This window comes from Callospermophilus lateralis, chromosome 8 (assembly GCF_048772815.1).
Source record: "Callospermophilus lateralis isolate mCalLat2 chromosome 8, mCalLat2.hap1, whole genome shotgun sequence".
Taxonomy (NCBI): Eukaryota; Metazoa; Chordata; class Mammalia; order Rodentia; family Sciuridae; genus Callospermophilus; species Callospermophilus lateralis.
The window spans coordinates 10,754,161-10,771,348 of NC_135312.1; the positions used below are offsets into that span (position 1 = coordinate 10,754,161).

At 42.6% G+C, this 17,188-nt stretch overlaps 1 protein-coding gene across 3 annotated transcripts in view; it reads left to right on the plus strand.

Annotated features, from left to right (window-relative positions):
* Positions 1–17,188, plus strand: part of Cc2d2a (coiled-coil and C2 domain containing 2A) — a 100,783-nt gene that overhangs the window by 25,310 nt on the left and 58,285 nt on the right. For 2 of the 3 annotated variants that reach the window (XM_076864550.2, XM_076864551.2), the window contains 7 exons: positions 128–229; positions 1,211–1,306; positions 2,027–2,200; positions 4,876–5,038; positions 7,578–7,714; positions 8,307–8,438; positions 16,947–17,156. In XM_076864550.2, coding sequence (XP_076720665.2) covers positions 128–229; positions 1,211–1,306; positions 2,027–2,200; positions 4,876–5,038; positions 7,578–7,714; positions 8,307–8,438; positions 16,947–17,156 — 1,014 coding nt within the window. The remainder of the gene's footprint in view (positions 1–127; positions 230–1,210; positions 1,307–2,026; positions 2,201–4,875; positions 5,039–7,577; positions 7,715–8,306; positions 8,439–16,946; positions 17,157–17,188) is intronic. The other variant, XM_076864552.2, reaches the window with a different exon arrangement.

Sequence of the window (17,188 nt, forward strand, 5' to 3'; positions counted from 1 at the left end):
TCTCCCCTGCTCTAATCTCTTGAAGGCATATTCCATGAGCTTATTGCTGGTTGTTCTCTAGTGAGATGGTGACTGAGGTTTTCATTCCTCATGACATGTAGCAGTAATTTTCTGTTTTAACTTTTAGTCCAAAGCAGAAAGTGTGTTGCTGCAGGAAATTCCCACCCCACGACCCAGGCGCTTACGAAGTCCCAAGGAGAGAGAATCGGAGACTGAATTTGGCACAGAGGTGAGAAGTGGACCATCTTACTTTGACATGTATCTTCTCTACTCTCTGGATCCATTTTCACTTCTGTAAAATAGGGATAATACCAGGACCTCATTCTGGGTATTGCCTTGTGGATTCAGTGAGGTAATGTGTGTTCAAAGAGTTTCTGATGACTCCTGGCACATGATCTGCCCTCTCTATGTAAGTGTGCTCCATCATCAGAAGCTATAGTCAGAGTGAAAAGGGAAAACCAGTTGGAATACCTTGGTCAGTAATCTAAGTTCACCAACACAAGCCACGGCTTAATCTCTTTGAATGCAAACCTCTGAGAACACATAAACATCAAATGGAAATAATACTGAACAACCTGGCCTCCACTAGATACGACCAAAATTTCTCTACCTGTGATCTTGGTTCACTGTCCAGGTGACCTAGGATGTGATCCTTTAACACACTCTACCTCTTGCCCAGCCAGCTTCATGGGAGATGCCTGCCTGTCATGAGTCCAATAGGCTCAGAACACAGTGAGCCATACCTGGACCTATAATAGCCTGACCTTGAGGAGTTCAGTGGGGGTGACAGGCACATTAGCAGCTACTGGAGGTACAGGGGGATTCAGTCCTCTGATGGGTGCCCTTGGAGCCCACTGAAATGGGATTGAGGAGGCCGCATTGGACTTATTTACGATCAGACATTACTGAAACTTTTCTTTATAAACTGTTTGGAAATGATCTTCTATGCCATGGATAATTTACTGATCTACAGGATGAAATAACCCTTTTCATTTTAGGGTTTATTGAGCATAAAATTTTGTATTTTTTCAGTCTTGACCTTCAAGGATATTTGAAGTTCATAAGCATTTCATTTCTTTGGAATGATGAAATGCATCGGTGGTCAGAAGAGAAGTTTTTGGAGGATTTATCCTCAATTTAGTTTGTCCTTAGCTTCTTGACTTTAATGGTTCATCCGTCTATCATTTTTTTTTTTTTTCTACTCATATAGCCTGGGAAAGAGGTACAAAGCATTCAACAAAAAGATGATGCCCAAAGTTATTCAAGAGTCAAGTTCCGTGAGCAAAAAATCAAGTCTAAACCCCAGGTAAGAAATCCTGTCTGTTGAAACCACCCTTGTTTCTTTATTTGTGCTTTAAAAAATATTCAATAAGAGTTGGTCATCTGCATTCCTGATTCCTACCCCATGAAGCATGCAAGAAAAAGAAGGAGAAGAGATTCCTACTTTCAGAAGTCCTAGAATCCAGCTGGAGAGATACAAAACTGCCTCATTTGGAGAAGGGGGGTGCATAGAAGGCAGGAAATATCAGTGATAAGACAATTTGTTCAGTCTGAAGTTGCACCACCTCTCATTATGGGGAAGAGAAGAGAGTACTAACAAAAGAGCCAAAACCAAAAAAAAAAAAAGGTCATTTTTTTTAAGTTAACAAATTCTATATTTCTCATAATTAAGCAAAATTATCTCAGCATTGGCCTGTAGAACAATGAATCCAATTTTTGGTTCATTAATCATCTTTTCTAAAGCTTTTACTGCTGTAAATACTATATTTATGTGCTTACCGGGACGTAAATAATTGCTGGCTCTTTAGAAACTAACTAATTAGAGCTACTTACTTAAAAAGGCTTCCAATTGCCTGTTGCACTTGTTAAAATTCATTACCAGTCATCTAGCACTTTCCACAGAGACAACAGTTAGGAGGCCTAAATGTGCCCGAGAGCATTAGCGTCAAGCTGGCTGTCAGCTAATTGTGTGAAACTCATTTGGTACAAAGCATCTGAAGTTGCTCTTGCTCCCTGCTTTCCTTAGGCGCCCCCAGGTTTCCCTTCTGCAGAAGAGGCCTATAACTTCTTTACTTTCAACTTTGATCCTGAGCCCGAGGAATCAGAGGAAAAAACAAAAATGAAAGCCAGAGATGGAACTAGTCAAGAGGAGGAGGCAGGGGAGGAAGAGGAACCACCTGTCCAGGGAGGAAGCAAAACGGTATTGAACATGATGGCCACGAGGAGGGGAAAGACTGCCCGGACAGATGAGGACGGGGATGGCCTAGTGAGGAGAGCAGTGGCCAGGCATCTGCCAGGGCCAGGAGGGAGAACTCACCTGTGGCCCAGTCAAGCCGTAGGCCTGCTGCTTAGTGAGTGGAGTTAGCTTCCCAAGGCCTTTGCAGCTCCTGGGTGCACCCCACAATTTGAGTAGTGAGGGCCTTCGTTAACTCTTTCCCTCTTTCTCGTGTAGGGAAAAAAATGAAATAACATGGTTTACCGATTTCTCTTGCTAGATTTTGCACAGCGATTAGCATGCATTTCACATGCAAACTGCTGGTAAAAGCAAAGGAAGCCGCACTTCCTCTCCCCACAACCTTACCAGTGAGCAGCTTTGTGTGTCCAATACCAGAACCAAGCTACAACCCAGATTCCACTGATGGGTGTTTGTAAGACAAAAGGAAAACTTACCACTTAAAAAGGGACAAGGTCGAGCTGGGGTTGTGGTTCAGTAGGAAAGTGCTTCCCGCAAATGTGTGTGGCTCTGGGTTCGATCCTCAGCACCACATAAAAAATAAATAAACAAAATAAAGGTATTGTGCCCATCTACAACTAAAATAAATATATATATGGACAAGGTCTTTTTTAAATTTAGTTTTTAACTGATACATATAAGAATTGTATATATTAATGGGATCCCATTAGGCAAAGGTCTTAACTAAACCTTTCTCCATAGGAGATATACAGATGACCAATAGATAGGTGAAAAGATTTTTGACAACACTAGGCATTAGGAAAATGCAAACTAAAACCACAGTGAGATACCACTTCGTGCCCATCAGAATGGCTGTTATTAAAAATATACAGGAATGAGTTTGGGTGAGGATGTGGAGAAACTGGACTCTTGTGCCTGCTGGGGGCATAGAGAATAGTACAGCTACTATAAGCAGTATGTGACTCTTCAAATTTTAAACACTATTACCATATGATCCATGAGTTCTACTCTGAGGATATATCACAAAATTTTGAAAACGGGGACTTGAATAGAGATTTGGACACCAGTGTTCCTAAAAGCCAAAAAGAGGAAGCAGCTCACTGACAGATAAACGGATGAGCCAATCGTGGCACAGAAATGCAATAGAAAGCCATTCAGCCTCCAAAAGGAAAGAGATTCTGACATCTGCTGCCACACAGATGTCCCTTAAAGACATTATGCTAAATGAAAGAAGACATTCAGAGAGTGATGAATATTGTGTGATTCACTTCCATGAGATAACTAAAGTAATCAAAATCATAGAGACAGAAGCTAAAATAGTGGTCTCCATTGGTCTGGGGGAAGAAAGGAATGGGAGCTATTGTTCAATGAGTATAGTTTCAGATTTCTGGAGATGGGTAGTGGGGTTGATAAGACAACAATGTGAATGTGCTCAATGCTGCTGCGTTGTACACTCAAAATCATTGAAATGGTAAATTCTATATTACATATATTTTGCCACATTCAAAATTGAAAATGGAAAACAGCCGAACATGCCAAAATTTGCATAGTTGGCTTATTTCTGTGCTTCACTTATGATCTTCTCCCTCAAAGCATGCTTCCCAGAAATGTATTTTCCTAGCTAGGTCTGTGAAAGCTTAGGAACATTTCACTTTATTCTACAGTATTCATTTAACAAGGCAGTATTCAGGTCACTCTGGCTTGGAGTCTCTCATGATCGCAGTCCAGACGGTCGAGTCTGCAGACATTTGGAGGTGGCTGGGACTGGAGGATCTGTCTGCAAGGTGGCTTGTGCATCCCTCCTTGGGGACCATCCCATAAAATTGCTTGAGTTCTCATGACCTGAGAGATGGCTTCCCCCAGAACAAGTGATCCAAGAGAGAGACTCAGAGGAAGCCATAGCTCCTTGGGGGACCCAGTCTCGGAAGTTCTATGCTGTCACTTCCACCACACTCTACTCCTTAGAGGCAAGTTCTGAAGGACAGTGTGGAAGTCCCCACAGGTTTAAAAGGTATTGCTCAAACATGGATGCCAGTTTGCATTTTTAGAATAAGAGGAGAAATAGAAAGGATATAGGTAAAGAAAGAGAAGAAGGAGAAAAAGTTTGAAAAATAAACAAAATTCGCATACTTCAGGTAATACAGTCCCTGGGCTTAGAAATTGTACATGCCTGATTTTCTCTTGTCCTCATGAAGTCCTGAGATGTAAATTCTATTAACATCCCCCACGTTATGGCTGATAAAACTGAGAATCAGAAGGTTAAATACGTTCCCCAGTCCCCCAGGCAGCAGGAGGCGAAGCTGGGCTTCAGAGCCAAGCCATCCAAGCATAGCCTGTGACCCCAGCCCTAGGTCCATGCTGGCTGGAAGGTTAAATGCCACATGACTTATGTGGCCAAGTTCTTTACATAAACATCAAAAGGAGGTCAGCTTTGTCGGGATTTTTGACCCTTCTGCGTCAGCACTCTCTGATTTTGACATCTCCCAGATATATTAGTGAAAAAACCCACTTGTTAAATATGAAAGGTCAACAATTCTGTGCTTTCATGAAACGCAAGAAAAGGTAAAGGTGATTTTGTTGCAAGACCTGTTAAGTTTGATAAGCTCAGTTATCAATAATTATTTTCCCTAATTAAAAATCTTGGTCTGATTTTTTTCTTGTTGATTTTTAATATCTTGCAGGATGAGGAAGGGCTACTGAATGGTAAGGATGCCGAGGACTTCCTTTTGGGCTTGGATCACGTGGCCAATGATTTTGTGGCTGTCAGACCTGCAGATTATGAAAGTGTCCATGTTTGGCTGCAGAAGGAAAAAGAAATCCTCTTCATACCCAGTAGACTGACAGGTACTTCCTCTTTCCACTTGCCTGCTCAGCATGGATATCCTCTTTTTCCTTCAGGTGAAATATGGCTGATATATAAGGATGGTCTTGTTAAATATGAAAGGTCTAACCTGATTTAGCAGTCAAGAAAAAAATCTTAAAAAAATGTAGACCATGAGAAAAAATCCACTAAAAAATAGTCATCCAGAGAATATAAAAGAAACAACAGGGAGCTATGAGGGCCTCTTCATCAGATCAGTGGCCAGTTCTAGGGACCAAAAATAAGTGAGGCCCTGAGATTCAGGCTGGGTGAGGTTTCTCGCCCTCGGGGGTGTGGCACGGTTCTGGAGTTGGCAACATCCAGTGAACCTGCCTTATTACTCTAGGCTTCCTTTGTAGCCTGGTCTTTTTGTTCTTTTCCTCTAAGAGTGCCCGCAGGTCCTCCTATTTACCAGCCCTAATAGTTCACACATGAGATGACAGAATATCTAAGTCCTAAAACAGATGTTCTGTCATCTCGTGTGTGGACTTACTCAAACATATAAGTCCTATATTAGAGCCACCACATTAAAAATGACTTTGGCATTTATTTTGATTGTGAGCATTGAAGGAATAACATGAGTGAAGTGCCTAGTATTGTGTCTCACACATAGTAGGTCTTCAAAAATCTAACTCCCCGTCTCTGCCACTTTACTATTGTTGAGAGCAGTGGCTTCCAAAGGAGAGTTTGCTCACCCGCCAGGGGTGTAGGAAGAGCACACCAAGACCCTGCTTATGTTTATTTATGGCCTCATTCTTTCTTAGATTAATTTTGGAAGCACAGCAGTGCATGAGTAATAATAAATAAGCAAACATATATTGGATGAGCAATTAAAAATGTTTGGATGGAAATTTTGGAGACCACTAGCTAGATTCATGATGAGCTGGTATCTGGCCTGTGAACGGAGGTGAAGCATTAGCTTGCCCCATATTTTCTGAGGAGGAGAGATGGGTTTTTCTAGGACACTGGTGTTAGTTGGTGGATATGCAGGAATGCAGTGGCCAAGTGGCCACCTAGCACCGTTGGGGATTGCTGTGGCTCAGAGTGAGATAATGACAACACAGATAACAAGTTCACAGTAACCTTGAATTCTGAAGTGACATCCTGACCCATACAGGGCACCCTCTCCCAACTTCTCAGTCTCTTCTGGTTCACTTGGCCACAACAGACCCGGTGGTCTGGTTGGAATCATTGATCTGCTTGAGTTCCTCCCCAGCACAGAGCCCCAGAACCCTCTCTGTACCCGAAAGCTCCCCTTGCTTGCTCCCTGGTCTGCTCACTCCCCCAGAATGTTCTGGAAGATTCTGCTTCCCCAGCATGCCCAGTCTTAAGTGCAGTCATGCATTGCAGAACAATGGGGACAACACGTTCTGAGAAATGCATGCCCAGGTGAGTCTGTGACTGTGCACATCACAGGATGCTCTTAGGCAGACCTGCCTGCCCCGCTGCACAGATAGGCTCTGTGTTGGAGCCTGAGACTTCCAGGCTAGCACCCCACCACGTGTTACTGTCCTGAGAACTGTAGGCAAGTGACACCTGATGGTAGGGACCTCAGTCCTGTTATGACCCTATGGGATGGCCATCACACATGCAGCGTGCCATTGATGGAATGGTCCCTGTGTGGAACATGGCTGTAAACACTCTGCCCTCAATGGATTCGCTCTCCTGCCCCATCGCCAGTTCCTTCCTTCTCAACCTGCAGGTGCCATTGTATATCCAGTCACCTCCAATGAACCCCTCCCCTCCCTAAATCACTGTCACCTCTGCATTTTCTACATCTCACATCACTCTCTGGCATGACCCTGTGTGCGCCTTAATTTCTTGGTGCTGCACATGGCTCCCCTTAGCACCTAAGTGGGGTCACAGGGCAGGGCCTGGCTTACAGTGTAAAGCCTGGAGAGTGCTGGGCACGAGGAGGCTCTCAGGGAGGATTTGTTCTATGAATGAAGAAAGAATGAACAAATCCATGAGGTAACAGTCACATTTACTCAATGAGACCCCCCCCACACACCACCACCACCACCCCGCCCCGCCCAGTGCTGGGAATCAAACCCAGGGCCTTGCAAGTGCTAGGCAAGCACAGCAACTGAGCTACACCCCAGCCCTCAAAGAAGCTTCTATGTTTACAGAGCATGCCCTCATACTTTATGTCATACATTCTGCCAAGAACACAGTGAAGTAAAAACCATTATCTGTTGTACAGAAAGAACAGCTTGAAGAAATGGCTGGCCTGGATTCACTGGGTTGAAGGGTACTAGAGCTGAAACATGTCCCTGGGCCCTCTGATGTGAATATTTCATGATGATTCTTCTCCGTAGGCCACACTGCAGAGTCAGGTCCTGAATTTTTCATGTGCTGTCCACACATTCTTCTTTTCCTCGGTTATGCTTCTGGAAATTAATTTTGGTAAATCTGCAGTTCCCAAGAACATGAATGAAATCTCTGGTGATTGCTTAAATTCACCAAGCAGGGTTTGAGATGTTGAGGCTGACACTGACCTTTATCTATTTGTGGACTCTCTAGTGCCGACCTATAAGAAGCTTCCTGAGAATGTGCTGCCCAGATTCCTCGAAGACGAAGGCCTTTACATTGGGGCAAGACCAGAAGTGGCACCCACCAATCAGAACATCATGGAGAACCGACTGCTGGTGCAGGAGCCTGTGAGTGTGGGCCTGCTCCCCTGGGATCCCGGGGGTACCAAACACCTCTGTGTCCAATACTGTCCTTTTCTTTTGGGTTTGTGTACAGAAGGTGATTCATTCTTGTGTGTGTGTGTGTGTGTGTGTGTGTGTGTGTGTGTTTAACTTATCTTACGAACATTTCATGATCCTCAAACAACCCAGCCTCCTCCAGCCGAATCTGAGCTTTCTGCTGCTAATCAGATGCTGGCAACCTTTCCCTGTTTCACAGAATTTTTAAAGTGTCCATAGGCTGACTGTTCTCGATTTCAAGTTTGTCTTCTATAGTTGTTTCCCCATTAAATCTTTAATGAACAGAACATACATTTTTTCTCAAGTTTTCATTTAAGCTTTTTCTTGAACTTTCCCAGGGACACGGATAGTCAGGGAATTTTAGGGCGTGGTAGTGAAGGCTCAATTTCCAGTGGACACAAACCCTTAAAGTCCTACTGGGGTAGGATGAAGTACGTGGAATATGAATGTCAACACAGAATTTCCCTAAAATGGTTTGTTTTGTTAACCATTTTCTATCCAAAGAGAAACGATTTTGGTCCCTCTGTCTGCTCCATTGCAGGGAAGGAGGTGGTTCGGAGATGACGGCAGAATCCTAGCTCTGCCAAGCCCCATCAGGCCGTTTCCCTCCAGGCCGCTGCTGTCAACTCGGGAGCAAAGCACCAAGGCAGAGCTGGAGACCTTGTATAGAAAGGTACCTCCCCTCTTTCCCCTTCTCTCCCCGTCCAGTCCACATCAAGATGAAACAGAAGGCCTTGCTTATTGGAGAGCTTGGGGTGCTGAATTTTAACTTCCACTTTGATTTTTTTTTTTTTTTTAATAATTCCTAGGGAGCATGAAGAACAAACAGCAGATACCTTGTCCCTTCTAGTCCCTTCATATACAAAGAATGAGTTTCCTATCCAGGAATACTCCTTCAGCATCTTTATTTGCGTATTCAGAGTAGCCACCCTAATTTCTATTTTTTGTCTTTTGACCCTCTCTTTTCTCTTCAGTTATCACACATACACTGCAGGATAATTTCCCACTTGTTATCTCTTTATGATCTAACTGGAGATTTGCTACACCTATAAATCCTTTTTATTGTATTGTACTAGGCTCTGTACCAAACTGCCCAATTTGAGTCTTCCCTGTACTACTTCTTGGATGAGTTTAGTCCTCAATCTCTCTGTGCCTCAATTTCTTCATCTATGAAATAGACACAGAAATAATGTCTACCTCCTAGGACTACTGTGCAGATTGAATGAGATGATACACATGTATTGGTCTGTTTCATATTGCTAATAACAAAAAACTTTGCAGGTTAGAACTTTATAAAGAAAAGAAGGTTATTTAGCTCAGGGTTCTGGGGCAGCACATCAGTATCTGCTTGGCTCTGCTGAGGGCTTTATGGTGGAAGGCATCACAGTGGCAGGAGCCAGAGAGAAAGCCCAAAACAGCTGAACTTGCGCTGTAACAATGCATCCTCTTGAGAACTAATTCACTCCAGGAGGCTAGTATCAACCTCTTCTGAGGACAGTGCCGTACCACCCAACCACCTTCCACCAGGCCCATCTCTTAAAATTTCCTCTGCCTGAACCTTTGGCGGGGAGCAGATGAACCATTTCCAAACATGGCAGCATCTGAGTACTTAAAACAGAGCTTAGTAAGGGTTGGCTGTGATCAATGGTCTTGTCTCCTCTCCTTGTTAACTATGGCTCTTGCTTTGCTGGGACCTCTTCCTTCAGAAACTCTCGTTAATTTGAATTTGAAATATTTCGGCCCTGATAAAACAGTGTGAGGGGGTATAATGATCCTTCTGGGAAGTGCAGTGAGGAGCAGAGAAGACAGTTTCAGCTCAGAGACTCTGGGCAGTGGCATTGCTGTCTCACTGCTCTGTGGCTCTGGGCAGGTCCCTGTCCCTCCCTGGACTTGTCCCTTTAATTGAAAAGTAAGAATGATCATGATTTTCTCTGCCTCCTCGAGTCAGTGTCAGGATTGAGATGATATATGGATGTGCCCCTTTTAAAAATTAGAAGTTTCTATAAAACGTTGTTATCAGAGACAAGTATTAATGAATGGCTACTTTGTAAAGAAATGGGATCCTGGGAGCAGATTTGCAAAACAAGCACAAACCTGTGCTCAGCCCATGAGGGATTCATCATCTCTTTGGTTACATGACAAAGACACATGATATAATTAGTGATCGAGACAGTATGAACTTAGGCATGGATCAGCCTTCAGTCCATCTTTTCATTCGTCCATCCATTTCAGCATGAAACACTGATATCATGAAGCTCTAAATCGTGGGTTAAAATTAGAAAACAGAGAATAATTAACATGGAGAGTAGGGCATGAGGGAGCCCAATTAATCTTATCTGTCCCCTTTAGAAGTTCTAAACTAATTTGGAAATGCACTGGAGTCAGGGATCGGGTTATCAGTTGCCCTATGGGTAAGTCTAGCTGGCAGAACACCACCTGGACCCAAGACCAGGCAGCTGCCTAGTCCACCTACCGTGAATGACGCTCCCCACCTAGACAGCTGGGCCGATACAGCTGCTCTAGTGAGCTCATATGTGGAGTGCCAAAGAGATTATGGAGATCCCCTGGAGACAGCTAAGACAGTCCAGCCAGAGAGAAGCTTCACCTTGCTCAGCCCAAAACCTAGAACCAGGATCTTGGGCTCCAGCCAACTATCTTTCAGATCCATTCCTCCTTTCCCTTTGGGAAGCAGCCAATGGGGAGTGGGAGGCTGAATACAAAAGGACAGTATTTACTTCCAGTGCTTTTTTTTTTTTTAAATAAACAACATAATGTTTTAAAATTATTAGTGATGGCCAATTAATGAATACATTACTTCATGGTCATCATTTTTCATGGTAACATATAACATCTACTTTCTTTGCATTTTTCAAGAATAGTCATCATTAACCATAGTTACCGTGCTGTATAATAGATCTCTTTAAATTTATTTCTCCTATATAACTGCAATTATGTATTTTCTGACCAACATCTTCCTGTCCCTCTGTCCCCCCTCTAAGCATCACATCACTATTCATAGGACCCAAGTTAAAGAAACAACCTCATTGTCTATCGGTGGATAAATGAAGAAAATGTGGTATATATGCACAGTGGATGTGTTATTCAGCTTACCATTACTGTGACAAAATACTTGAGATAATCAACTTAAAAACAGGATGAAGTTTTGAGTCACAGTTTTGGAGGTTTCATTTCACTATCAATTGATCCTGTACTTTAGAGCCTGTGATGACACAGTACATGCGGTGGAGGAAACTGTTCACCTTTTGGCCACCAGTAATCAAAAAGAGAGAAAGGAGGGTTAAGGGTCCCAATATCCCCTTCATGGAGACCAACTTCATAGACCTTTTTTTTCCTTCCATAGGCCCCACCTCCTAAAGATTCTACCACATCCCAGTGGTGGTAGCACCATGGGCTGGTGAATCAAGCCTTTAATAGTGGAATACTATTCAGGAGTAAAAAAAGAATGAAATCCTCCCATTTGCCACAGCATGGATGAACCTGGAAGACATCTTGCTAAATGAAATAAGCTAGCCACAGAAAGACAAATATAGAGTGATCTCACAAGTAGGATCTCCAACTATCTACCCCTCCCAATGTTTTTAAGAGGGTAGATCTTCCTACCTATTGGGTAAGAATAGGGAAGTAGAGAAAGAAAATCATTCCACTGAAAGGGGCTTGTCCTACTGCCTCACAGAGCAAAAGAAGTTAAAAGAAGGAAAAGTCCGAGGGCTGAGGTCTTCCCAGGGTGTTGCTTAGAGGGGTGGAGCTGGGGAATGAGGCCTTCTGGAGGTCTTAAGGTGTACAGGACAGAGGCCCAGGGGTTTCAACTAAATGGAAGAGACAGTTTACCTGTTTGGTTGTTTTTTTCCCCAAAACAGGTTACCCATTAAGTTGATCATTGACTTGTCCATCCAGTCTTTTTTATATGATTATGTAACCTTCCAGGTATTCAAAGCACAACATTTTTCTTTCAAAATTAATAGTTTTGCAGTTTGTTTATTTACTTATTTTAACCTTTTCCTCCATTTATTCAGGTCTGTCTGATGCCCAAAGCTGTTTTTCCATTGTTCTGTGCAATATGCTCCCCCCTTTAAAAAGAATTTTTAAATGCATGTGTCCTATATTTTCAGTCTCAGGTCCAAACAGACCTTCCACCTAGGAGTTTTTGACATGCTGTAGAAGCAGAGACAAAGATGGACAGGTAGAGACCATTTCTTTCATGGACGGCTCATCCATCTTTCTCTCTCAGCCCCTCTGCCCAAGAGCGACTCAGGGGGGCAGGTGTGAATTCCATTCTCCTTGTGAATCCTTGTGAACTTGGTAGGGTTCCCAGCACGAAGAAACAGCTCAGTACAAATGAAAAAGGAATACCTTTAAAGTGATTTAGCTAAGTGTATTTAGAAGAAATGCCTTCTTTTCAACTCCTCTTAACTCAGTTGTCTCTTCTTATCCAAATGATAGAAAACCAATGCTAGATCAGGAGTCTTTGTCCCCGGGTGCCTTATGTCTCGGAGCTCTCAGGTCTGATGCCAACTTCACCCAACAGGACTGACAGAAACCGTCCCTCAATTAAAGATAAGCCTACTTCTTATTTGGTTAGATGCACTAGACCCCCAATCTGAATGATAGATTGTTTGCCCTCCCAGAGGATAAGTTAGGAATTTTCTTTAGAAGGCAGTTGTTATGGCCGCATGTGGGTGACATACACCTGTAATTCCAGCTACTTGGGAAGCTGAGACAGGGCGAATCTCAAAATCAAGTCCAGCCTCAGCCATATAATGAGACCCTGTCTCAAGAGTAAGAGTTCAATCCCCAGTACCTTGGGGGCGGGGGGTGTTCATTCATCCTTGCTATTATGAACATTTTCTTTAATGACAAAAAGCATCGTTTTTAAAAGTGAAATCCTCTGCTATTCCTAAATTGAGAAGAGATGCTTAAAGATAGAGAAATTCATACAGATAAAAAAAGGCAAATTTCAAATGAGAAAGGATGTGATTATCACATTCTAAGAAGCAACTAATCCAAAAATAAAAATGCCAAATGGAGCCTGGCATGGTGACACACTCCTATAATCCCAGTGGCTTAGGAGGCTGAGACAGGAAGATTGCAAGTTCAAAGCTACCCTCAGCAACTTTAGAGGCCCTAAGCAACTCAGAGAGACCTTGTCACTACATAAAAATATGAAAAGGGCTGGGGTTGTTGTTCAGTGGTTTAAGTACCTGTGGGTTCAATCTACAGTGCCAAACTACTACTACTAATACTAATAATAGTAATAATAATAAAGCCAAATTGGACATTGCAGGTAAAGCATAATATAAAATGCAGACTCATAATTACAAAATAGGTTAAAGTAGTTAAAAAACAGCCCTCAAAGCCCCCTTCCTTCCCTCCTTCTTCCTTCCTTGCTGTCATTCTGTCCTTCTGTAACTGGACATCTACTGTGCTCTCAGTGGTGCTGAACTCCAGGATCACAGAGGTACCAACATGCAAACTTGGCCTTCGGAGAGGCTCTGCCATGTTGGGAGACGGAGATGGAATCATATGGGAAAGGTGCTGCAACCTGTTGGAGCCGCTCCTTTTCAGAACTGTACCCACTGAAGGAATCTGTCAGGATTCCAACCTCCTCACTTGGTAAAATTATCATTTTCCCCTTCCACTCTTCTTGCCAACTTTTCACCCAAGCATTAGTCACCCACTGTGTCCTAGGCACTGTGTTAGTCAGGGCTCTTTGGGTTGCAAATGACAGAAACCCAGTGCAAACTAGCTTAGGCAAAGAAGGAACTTGGTGGCCTAGAAAAACTGGGAAGTATCTAGGGATAAACACAAAATTGAAGGAGTTTCTAGGAACCTCAGGCTGGGACAGGGTCTTAAGCTCAGCAGGTGTGTATCTTTCTCTCTCTCTCTCTCTCCTTGAATACCGATGGGCCTCATTCTCTCCTAGTTCAAGCAGGCTACTCTTCCATCTTCCCTAACCCTTGATGGCCTAGCTTAACAACTCCAACGGAAAAGAATCAAAGAATTGAATTTTCCCACATTTCATTTTCAATACCAAGGACAGTTGTTAGTAAATCATGTACCCAACTAAACTCGTGTTCAAAGAAACATGGCATTTCTCTAGAAGAAAGAAATGAGAAAGCTCCCCCAGGGAAACTCAGAATAGTTTCAGAACCCGCTACAGGATGCAGACTGAACTTGGGCTTCGTTCCTACTATTTTCCTAGGATAAATGTAGAAACACATTTTAATACCAGCCATGATTGCTATTTTTCTATATAACTTTAAATCTTTCTATCCAATGATATACATCTTGGAACATTCTGAGAATATCAATAGATAATCCATACATATTACCTCTTATAGTTTTGGTTTTCAGTTTCCAATTGAAGACTGAAGAATGAAGTCAAGTTCACAATGAAATCTACTTTATAAATACTACCTGTTCTTGGGAGAGCTAGTTGCTACTGTTTTCAGGATATATGAGAGGAGAAAACAGACACAACAACAACACAAAAAGAACTAGGAGTCTTTCTCCCTAATAGGAATAGTGTTGGGGTGTTTTGAGCAGCTTAGCTCCATGGCTACTGGGAGTCCTGGAAGCCTTTTATATTCAATTGAGCTGAGCTTAAGGCCAAGAGCATCAGCAATGATTGGAACATGAGCTACTGCAGATTTGAGGAAGGAGATTCAAGGTGGTGCAGCTGGCATTCCAATTAAATAGAAGCCGTCTACCAATGTTGCTTATTCACCTCAAGAAGAGTACAAGAAGGAACCTGAGAGCCAAATCCTATGATCTCATGACTATGGAACTCCAGGGAAGGAGGAAAGGCTGGGCTAGAACCAGCAGGTACAGAGCGACCTACAAAGAATTTTCCATTACGTCTGTGAACTGACATGTAGTCATCCATGTCTTTCTGAAGCAGTGATTCTTTGATTATTCCAGGTCATCCGCATGGTCATCAGACATGTAGTGGCCTCAGGTGGGTCAGAAACTTCTGACACCAGCACAAGTTATAATTGAGTACTTTTACCTGAATGAGAGAGAGAAGACATCAAATGTAAGGACACTGATGACCAGAGCGTGCCTCTGAAAGGCCACAAGGGGCTCGCCTAAGATATGAAAGATGAGGGGGAGATGACCCAGGAGGGGTGACTTCTCCTGTACACCAAGTGGACTTGCTTGGGAGCAAGTGTCGCTATGATTTCATGACAGTTCTCGATGTCTAACAAAGGAGGACAAATGCCACAAAAATACAAGGGGAACTAGGTCTTGCTCTCCAACAGGAAGAGAGTTGGCGTCTTTTGAGCAGTCTAGTCCTGAGATAATCCATTCTCGTTCAAGCCTACAATGTGTGTGAACACATCCGTTTTTTACAAAGATACTTTTTAAATTAGAAAGTTATAAAAATTTCTCATCAATAACATCAGAGTGAATGCTATTTCACAGCAGAAAACAATATTTCACGAATATAAATGTAAGATACACTGTATGTGAATCCTGTAAGAAATCATAAATCCTAAAGATATATTAATAGCCTACTAATCTAGAAACAAGTATGAAATCAAATGGACAAAATGAAATAAACTCAAATGTTCTTTCTTGTGATGACCAGCACAAAACAGGCAGCAACACAACAGAGCCAGGAGTTTACTGCTAAACATACTCATATAGATCTACTTTAGTGTAAATGCAAATATTGGCAACTATTCTGATGACTAGTAGTAACTGAAAATCAGATCACACTATAAAATAAATGGGCATACTTTTCTACAATATTGCGCACACATGCACACATGCACACACATGGACCTCCCCTTTTCTGATCTGCTGATAGGCAATAATACTGATATCTTATAATCATAGGACTCAAATGCTAGAATCTCTTCTTCCCATACCTCTTCTGCACATCTATTCAACTCCCAGGGCTTTCTTCCCCCTCTAAATTGATTGTTGTTTGAAGATGAACCCTAACCAACTTGCAAGCACCCATCTTGAATAAATGAAATGACATATGGGAAGTGCTTTATGTGAGGTCTAGTGACCCACTGTATGCTACCTGAGTCCTTTTTCTCAGCTTCCCATTTCTGTAGATGAAGATATAGAGGCCTAGGGAACACATTGCATGAGGTCCCAGAGCAGTCTATCCAGGGCTAGAATCCAAGACTTTTGGCCTAAATCCAGCATCAAGACATGGTACCTCCAGAATAATTAAATGAAGAGAAGACAGATCCTGTTATAGTCTGAAGGACTGAAGTTTCAGTTCCAACTAGAGATTTCACAATTTGTATTTAACCATATAACTTGTAAATAAAGCACTTACCCGCATAAGCTCTATTATCATTTTTCAGACAACTCAAACAGCTTCCAAAACTCATGTCTACAAAAGGGAAGAATTGAATGATTTATCTCAAACCCACCACATCCTGACTATAGTCAGTGTCTATGTAACCAGGAGAGAAAATGAACACACAACATCAAAGAGGTCTCTCCTCCACCTTTAAGCTCCCCACCTCAACCACCAGTGGGTGATTGATGTAGGGTATTTTGAAGATTTTATGAAAGAAAAACAAACATTTATCTGTTACACTCTACACCAAATAATCCAAGAAATTCTCACCAGGAATTGCCATTTCTGTTTTTCTACACCCCTGGCTTAGGGTTCCCCACCCCTTTTCCTCTGTTATTTTAAATGCTGACTCATCCCTCCCCAGGAAAACTGGGTGCCAGCATGAACTGCCCTAAGAAAATGGGAGTCTCTTGCTGCTATCTATAAAACCAAGACTTCTCCACATGTTTTAAAATTTTAGTTATGAGGGAGTATATCTATGATCCAAATAATGATCAGTTTGGACTAGAATCTATTCTTCTCACATTTAAAGAATTTCAAGGGCACCAGCTACAAAATCCCAGATTTCAAGAAACGGGATGAGAGTTGACTGGAGAATAAGTCTGAAAGACATAGGAAAGCAAGAAGGAAGTGGTTTCTTTTCTGAGTCCTAGTCTCTTGTTTGCCTGTTCAAATATTCTAAAAAGAGCAGGCCCGTAAATAGGTGACAAGCACGTCCCACTTGACTTGAGGGGACAGGAGGTGCTTTGCACCTGGCCGCTTCCCCTGGAGGATGAGACCATATTACCCAGTAAGAGCTTTAACCATGTCCCACCCACTCCCTGTTTCCTTTGGCAGGCAGTGAAATACATCCACAGCAGTAAGCACATGGTCGGATCTGGAGACCCTCCTGGAAATTTCCAACTGGACATTGACATCTCAGGGCTACTCTTTACTCATCACCCCTGTTTTAGCCGAGAGCACGTTTTGGCAGCCAAGCTGGCCCAGTTATATGACCAGTACCTTGCAAGACAACAGAGAAACAAGGCAAAATTTCTTACAGATAAGGTACATTTGCTCTCCATGCTTATTGTTCTTGG